Source organism: Diuraphis noxia, unplaced genomic scaffold (genome assembly GCF_037042655.1).
Source record: "Diuraphis noxia isolate RWA-SAM2 unplaced genomic scaffold, SU_Dnox_SAM2 contig0003, whole genome shotgun sequence".
NCBI lineage: Eukaryota > Metazoa > Arthropoda > Insecta > Hemiptera > Aphididae > Diuraphis > Diuraphis noxia.
Window position 1 is genome coordinate 44,448,303 of NW_028301713.1, and position 8,348 is coordinate 44,456,650.

The 8,348-nt window shown below is 27.5% G+C and overlaps 1 protein-coding gene across 2 annotated transcripts; it reads right to left on the reverse strand.

The window, feature by feature from the left end:
- Window positions 1–6,026, reverse strand: Vps26 (vacuolar protein sorting 26). 2 transcript variants are annotated; one of them, XM_015520883.2, is made up of 7 exons: window positions 5,380–6,026; window positions 3,634–3,768; window positions 2,876–3,108; window positions 2,637–2,801; window positions 2,470–2,576; window positions 2,168–2,379; window positions 1–1,124 (listed from the first exon to the last, which is right to left on the reverse strand). In XM_015520883.2, exons 1-7 carry the CDS (start codon window positions 5,380–5,382, stop codon window positions 876–878), a joined length of 1,104 nt encoding a protein of 367 aa, XP_015376369.1. In that variant the 5' UTR covers window positions 5,383–6,026; the 3' UTR covers window positions 1–875. The 2 variants fall into 2 exon arrangements, with proteins under 2 accessions (XP_015376369.1, XP_089080061.1); XM_089223935.1 differs by lacking the exon at window positions 5,380–6,026 and having other exon boundaries at window positions 3,634–3,777.
- Between the last annotated feature and the right edge of the window lie 2,322 nt (window positions 6,027–8,348).

Here is an 8,348-nt window from a genome sequence, read left to right on the forward strand (position 1 = left end):
TAAATTTAATTTTTTTTTTAATAGAAATGTTAAAAACTGATAAATAAATTTATTTATAAATACATATATGATACATTTACTATATGATTAAAATGACATAGTTCATAATAAATACAATAAATAATTTTTTTAAAAAAATACATGTCTTTTAAACATGACTATTTTAATAGTTGGCTAAGGTAATTTGTTTACATTATCCACTTATGCATGAACGCCATGAACTCGAATAATATCAGGTGATTATAATTATAATAAATAATAATGTATTGAATGATTTTATATACATTTCATAAAATACAAGAATATATATTTTTCAGCATTTGATTAAAATAAAACAAATATAAGTGTTTACTATAAATTAAATCAATTACATTTTTAAACAATAAATCACAATAACAATAATTAAGGTACCTATAGAATTCTACGAAATCAACAGATAAATAACCTGTGTATAAAAATATATAAATCAATATATTTATGTGGATATATATCAATTTTTGGTATTATATAGGTGAGCCACTGTGTTCTACCTTACAGCAAACACAGGAAAAAAGGAAAAACAATAGCCCACTCTGTATATAACAACTATATCATTTGCAGAGTATAAAAATTTGCCGCTTTGTATAACATAAAGTATTTAACAAGTGATATATTGTTTGTATATTAATGTATGGTACAATTTTAAATTATGAAAAAAAAAAGTTAACCTGTTAACATAGGTATAATTAATACATTTTTCAATAATTAGGACTAGGCATAATACACTATTATTTTTTAAGGTTTAAAATAACTGGTTATTTGTATTTTTCTAAAGAAATTCGGAATCAAAATTAATGGCATTTCTTAAATTTAAAACAATATTATTACTATTTCATTTATTCACTAGTACTATCTTCAATTGATGAACGTATTTGTTCATCATCGCCTTCATTCATTGGGGAATGGTTATGATCATTTTCCGAGTCAGTATTGTCAAGTGAACCAGATGGTTCAACTGATTGAGTTGTAGTTCGTGGAGCTTCACTTCCTTTAGGTCCGTCTTTACCAGAGACTAAATGAGAAGGTTCATTACGATTTTGCATTCCTTTTAAATGTTTTTCTCCTTTCCGCCATAATGTTATTTCCTGTAAATTTATTCATTTTTCAGCTTTACTAGTAAAGAATTTAAATGGAAATTCAGTCACAGAGGATTTATTTTAAATCCTGGGGAATATGAAAATAATCAATCAACAACCAGCTTATTGAGAACTTTAAATGACAATTTGTAATTTAAGCAACTTAGAATCATTTAAATATATATATAAAAGCTTACATATATGATTTTTTTTGATTAGATATTTAACTAGTGATTAAAAAATATGAAATTTTAAAGTATAAAAACTAAGCTTCCAATTAAATTCTATACCACCATATAATTTTAGAATAGCTCATTAAAAATAATTCACATTTATATGAGGTAAGTAATATAAGTCTTCAAACAATCAATGAGTTTTTAATACATTTTGTCTAATCTAAATTTTTACTTCATTCAAATTTAATGTTTCTAAAATAAAATTTATTAAATATATATCGAACTTATGTCATATCTATAAGATCATAATTTTTTTGAAAATGAAAAAAAAAAACCAGTTGAGAGAATGAAAATTAGCTGCTTATGCGAATGCTCCAGGTGGTGAAGTTTTATAATGGGTTTGTAAAATAATGAAAAAGACTATCCTAACCTAACAAGATCAAAATTGGTAAATATACAAAATAAAACAAACAAGGAAAAAAGGTCTATAAAAGCAAAACTGCCCTTAGGATGGTTGATGGTACATCACACAAAATATGTTGTATACTGATCATACTTAGATAACTCAGATTGAGAACCCCTGTTTATAGAGAAAAAAATAGTTGCTATCATATTTGTCAACTGCCAATTTTCATTCTTCCAACTATAAGCCATAAGAATTGTTACCAAAAAAAGCATAGTAACAAAAACATATAGTTAAATGAATACACTTATCGCTTCTACAATATGTACTTCATTTATTAATTGTCTGGTTAAATAAACATTAATATGAATATTTAAAATTTAACATAGTAAATAATATGGTTATCATTTTTAATGATTTCAAATGTACCAAGAATGTGTGTATTAAACTTAAAAAAATAATTTATTACATACTTGTTGTTTAAAATAGCGTCTATCTTCTTCGTCCATTAAAACAAGATTTAAAAAGTATCTCACTGAAAACCTCTTGTTTACATCCCTCATAGTAGGTGTGAGATCATAACCAGCAAGAAATACTCGAATAGGAATACTTTCTCCTCTAACAGGGGCTCCATCCATTATTTCATACTTAGCTATAGTTTCATTTTCATTAAATGTATTAGGACCTAAATAATAAAATACATACTTCATTAGATTGAAGATATCAAATATATTTTACTTGAATATTAAAATTTATATAACATAATTAATCTAACCAGATCCAGTAGTTTCTCTTTTAATGATAGCAATTTCCATGTGTTTTATCTTTATTCGTACTAGCAGAAAATAAATTTTACCCACAATTACATCTTTCAAATGATATCTAAAATATATATACTCATATTAATAAATCAGAGTAATTATTGATAAATAATTAACACACTTGCACTTATTGTATTCAAACTCAATATGTAAACAATCTTCAATTCCTACTTCCATTTTTATACTATTATTCATATCAGGATAAGAGGATAAAGTATGTACTATAATATCCATTTCTTTAACTATATCATAGATTCTTCTTATGACGGTAACTCTTAAAAAGTATCTAAAAACAAAAAATACAATTATATAAATCTTAATATTAAAAATATTATTGCTTGGTCAACTATTGCACTGTACCTCAGCCTCACATTAGAGCCAGTATATGTCTCATATGGTTTTTCTACATTTAAAAATTCAAAATTATAAGAAGTATTTTGTAACATTTCTCCAGGCCTTGCCAGTTCCTTGACTAGTGATGTAAACTCATGATGGTTACCTCGATCATAGTACATTTCTATTTGGCCTATGAATTCAACTTTAATACCCTGGTGTTCCAAACGACTGCTTGACTTTTTTAGTATTACATTAACCTATTAATAATAAAAAAATTTTTAGTAAAAGACAATCAAATGATTTCAATAATAATATAACAGTTTAAGTTTTTATTCTTCTAATTATATAATAATAGTAGAAATAAATTCAATGGCATGATTGGAGGAAGATAATGTATATATTTTGGCCTGTCTGATTTAAAATGCAGCTCAATGGGCCGGTTGTAGATAAAAAATAATAAATAGTTTTATAATGTTGAAGAATTATTATGTAGTATAGGGGATAGGAAATAATTGTTATGATAATAATTAACATTTGTATTTTTTTAATTTAATTATAAAATCAAATATGTTTTCAGAACTTATTTATAATAACAAGGAGTAAGCACAATTGGCAAAATATAAGCCCATTTGGTAGAAAACACAGTTGGGTCGAATCCCCTCAATTTTAAATCATTATAAATTATTTAACGATTTTATCAACCATTATAATTTACTTAAAATTTTAAAAAACATTTATAAAAAAAAAAGTATCAAAGTAAAATAAAAATGTTAATTTATTACTCTTCCAGATACAGTTTCTCCATCATAATATATTAAACTTTGATCTTTTTTACTGCTTTCATCTAGTTTCTTTTTTCCATCTGGTCGATCTAAGACTATTTCCAACTCTGCCGTTTGTCCAAGTCCAAAAAAAGTCTGTAACATGAATATAAATATGTATATAAATAATCACTATAAAACAGTTCTACCTATTCCATAAATTAGAAATAGGTAATTACAACAGATTAATTTTAGAAAATTCAACTTGCACATAGTGAAAACAATTAATGAAACAACACTAGTATTTTATTAGATACATTAAATAAAATCATAGGCTAAGGGCCGCTTTCACCAAATACTTTAAACGTCGATTACGCTTAATCGACTGATAACAGTTATTTAACCGGCCAAATTCGGGCGATTAAACCCCGGTTTAACTTAATCGTAGTTTAAAGTAGTGGTAAAACCGGTTCTAAGTTTAATGCTAACAACAATGATAAGTAGAAAATTAATGAGAAATAAAATTAAGGTTAAATTATCATTTTAGAAGGTTAGAAAAGGAACAGTTCGACCAAGTGTACACATCAAAGCAGTACGAAACAGGTGGCCAGGTTATTGAATTGGGCATGCAGTGAGTCATGGCAGTTTTCTTTTTCACTGCAGTGATATGTGCCTGCCTTTAATATACAATATATGAAACAATTGTTGGGATGTAGGTAATAAATATTAATTAATAAATACAAGAATAGATAGAAGATGGTGGATGTTAGTTATATTTTTCAAAATTTACCACAAAATAATTAAATGAAACAGCCAACAGCCAACTACTTAAAATAATTAATGATAGCCTATATAATAATAATGTATTTATTCTAGAAAAGCTAACTCAAAAAATCTTTATTTTTTTTTCACACATATTATATTGTACGGAGACAGGTAATCTTAATAATTATATACAAGCATAAAGCATACAATTATTAAATACATAATCAGTGCTAGAATCTCAGTTTTTGCTCATTACAAACTAATATTTGATTACAGATTATAAGTAATTCATAATATACAAGTTTTCCATTTATAAACTCGTAATATTTACTGTAGAAGTAAAAAATAAAACTATAAAATACTGATCTAAAGTTCTAGAATTAAAATGTGTGTATAACTTGCATGTGTTAGCTTTGAAACAATTGTATGCTATTAAAATGTCAAACCATACAATTAATAAAATAGGTATTGCAAATTTATAAAATAAGAAAATTGGGTAGGTATTTTGTTCAATTGAAAATGATTTAGATTAGATGTTTTCTCAGTAACATTCAATTAGATTTTACCATAATACCATTAAAATACAATTGGTCCCATGAATGTATTACTTATCTTAAAAAATTATAAATTTAAATTTAAATTTAAAAATAAGCACGTAGATACTGATAAAATTGCCTAATTAGTTTTAATTGAATATTCTATTAAAGTAACATAGTTTAATTTTTAAATCAACTGTGATTGGAAATATTATGTTAACAAGTAGGATAGCATCAGATAGTAAATTTTTGATGCCTATTTAGAAAATAACTACCTATGAACAAAACCGTATTGGTAACTTATTGCAAGGGATGTTTAAATATTGTAACAAATAACAATAATATCTGGAAACTATCAAATACAATATATCATGGCCTGACGACTGTCACGAGTAAAGATTTTATTGGGGGAGTAGACTGCGGTCGACGAACAACAGTTAACACCAGAACGGTGGGCAACACTCACCATTTTCGAGATTCGTCGTCGTCGGTAGGTTAGAGGTACCTAGAGGGACTAATCTCTGGACAACTGGACTGCCGCCCGCGTGAAAATAAAACCGTCGTCGTCGGCGGACGGCACGTGAAGGTGAGCGTCTGAAAGAGGATGACGTGCTGACGGTGTCTACCGCCCAACAGCAGAAAAACAGACACTGTTCTCCACCGTGCTCTATCTCAATCGGCAGACAATAATATTATCATCGTTGTGGGCATGGCTTGTTGATCGGAAAACGCACACGACCAAAAATTCGTACGAAGTCTTCGGTCGACAGTTCCCGGGTGCGACACGACTAAGCAATCGTAGACGATTTGATTTTAATTTTTTATTTATTATCAATCGACACACACACGACAGAACACGTTAAGCTGTTGAGTGAAAAAAAAAAATGAAAATAATAAATCGAAAAAAAAAACACCCACAAGCCACCGGCGGTCAATATCACAATTATTCACAATATCGCAGATATAATAATAATAATTATTATTATTATTACGTACGTACATATAATATTTTATAATAATAATATATAACAAATATGTATAATAAACGGTGCGTATGTATTATGTACATACGTATATAACATACACATATGACATATATAATAATGTTATATGTGTGGATTACAATTTACAATACGGTGGTCATAATATAAGTATGATAATATCAGTGAATATCACGTACAGTCGTACAGAGAATTGTATAGAAGTTAGTGCAGTGGTAATGTTTCGCTTTTCGAGATATTAACTTTTTATTCGCCGTGACAAACGGGATATGCAATAGCCCAGTGCAGCCACGTCGCACGGACTGACGGACGGTTGGAGTTAATAAAATATACGTCACGGCAAACCATTTTTTTTTAATTGGAACTTGGAACATAATAACAACGGACTAGAATAATAGGGCTATTAGGGGGGGGGGGGAGAGGGCGAAGGGGTTATTAGTACCGTCAATTATTCGGTCATTTTTATTGTTTTTTTTTTTTACCAAATTATTTAATATTATTGTGTGTGGTCTCTAGATTAGGTTAGGTATAACCTATATAAGCGTAAATCAATTTCGGTGCTATTGAATTGGCTCCCCAATATAGATAGTCAATATTTTACCCTTACTAGGTATACCCTTACTACTACCTAACCTAACCTTTGAATTGGCTTTCAAGAATTTATTGTTGAATTGGCTCCCTACCGTTTTTTTTCAAAAATGTATTGGTTGCCAAAATGTTAATAATTTGAAGTACGTATAATTCGTAAATTCGTAATTCCTATATTTTACAACGTACAATTAAATTTAAAAACAGACCATATTTTACCTAAGTGCGTCATCATAAAATTTATGTATATTATATAAATAAAAAAATATTAACGATAAAATAAAAATGTATTTGTATAGGAGTCAATGATAACCGATTATTGTAGTAGATTACGACGATAAAGACGATAAGACTAAATTCAATACATCTGTAATATAAATGGTATAGGTATATCCAGCGGTAGCCGGTAGGTACACTATAATATTATTTGAGTGCTAACTTTACTGCCAGACTATATATTAGGTATACCGTATACGTAAGAGTAAACGCCTATAATATGAGAATCCCTGGTTAAAAAATAATATTTAACAAATTAAGGAGCCAATTCAAATATACATTTTTCAGAAGTCAATACAAGGATCGAATTTATATTTACCCAAAATTGAGAGCCAATTCAATGGTAGCCATCAATTTCATAAAAAATGTGTATTTTATTAAAATCGTTGTTATTATTAATATTTAATCAAGCATTTACAGTAAATTAAAATTAGTGATACCTATTGAGATTAGTTTAAAAAATAAGTAAAAATTAAGAATTATAATATTATTTTAAATTAGTTAAACAAGTATCATATATAAATAAATACATATATTAAACTAATATATATAATAATGAGTAGGTACCTCAAAATTAAATTTGAAATTTGAAGCTAACTATCATCAAGTACCTATTCCAATCTGAAAATTTTTTTCTTTTTACAAGGTCCAAATTTATGTATTGGAGATGACTTTAAATTTACAATTTATTTTTGCGCTTTTATCCCACTACCAAGGTATAAAAGCACAAAACAAATTTGCGCTTTTAAGTTATCGAAAAAAAAGGTTGATTTGCGCTTTCAGGTTTCACGGTTTCTCATAGTCTCATACCGTCATACCTATACGGCTATACTATGTTATTCTCTAACATACAGTGGCGGACTGGGAGAAAAACACAGCCCGGGAAAATCATAATTGTAGAGGCCCTCAATATACTAACGGCCTTTTAAATATATAATATATTTTTTATACGTCATGTGGATGCTATAACGGTCTACACAATACCTAATAACTATTTTAGATTCTGAGCGGAGCGATGAATGTACTCGTATTGTTTTTACAATGATGTGTGTGTTTTTAATTTTTTTTTGTGTCTATTATCACCTTTTAGGACAGTAAAAATGCTTAGATTTTTTTCAACATTATCTTTTCTAATAGGAAAGATAGGAAAGTAGTGAATCTAGTTGGTAGTTTTCCCAGTAGTTTTCAAAAGTGTCGTGAAAAACAAAATAAAAATTATTTTTATTTTTTGATGTAACTCTAAAACAAATGACCATAGATAATAGATGCAATTTTGACTGAATGTTTATATTAGCATTTTTTATACACCAAAACATTTTCAAAATATTTTGACTTGTTTTGAACTGTTTACGGCAATTTAAAATTTCATGTTTTTTAATTTTTTTTCTATAAATATCAATAAAATTGTATTTGTTGTCCCATCAAAGTGCGTGAAAAGGTAATGAAAGGCTCCTCATATATTGTGACTATAGCGGTTGAAAAATATTAAAAATGCATAGGCACACATTTTTTTATAATCATTTAAAGTTTGAACTTTGACAAAATGTATCAAAATCTTGAAAATTACCAA

Bases quoted from the DNA above. Each gene is read 5' to 3' on its own strand.
- Vps26 (XM_089223935.1), bottom strand. From the start codon at position 3,777: ATGTTACAGACTTTTTTTGGACTTGGACAAACGGCAGAGTTGGAAATA. The intron at 2,802-2,875 runs GTACAGTGCAAT...TTTTGTTTTTAG, and splicing joins GGCTCTAATGTGAGGCTGAG to ATACTTTTTAAGAGTTACCG. The intron at 2,380-2,469 runs GTTAGATTAATT...TTTATTATTTAG, and splicing joins AAGAGAAACTACTGGATCTG to GTCCTAATACATTTAATGAA.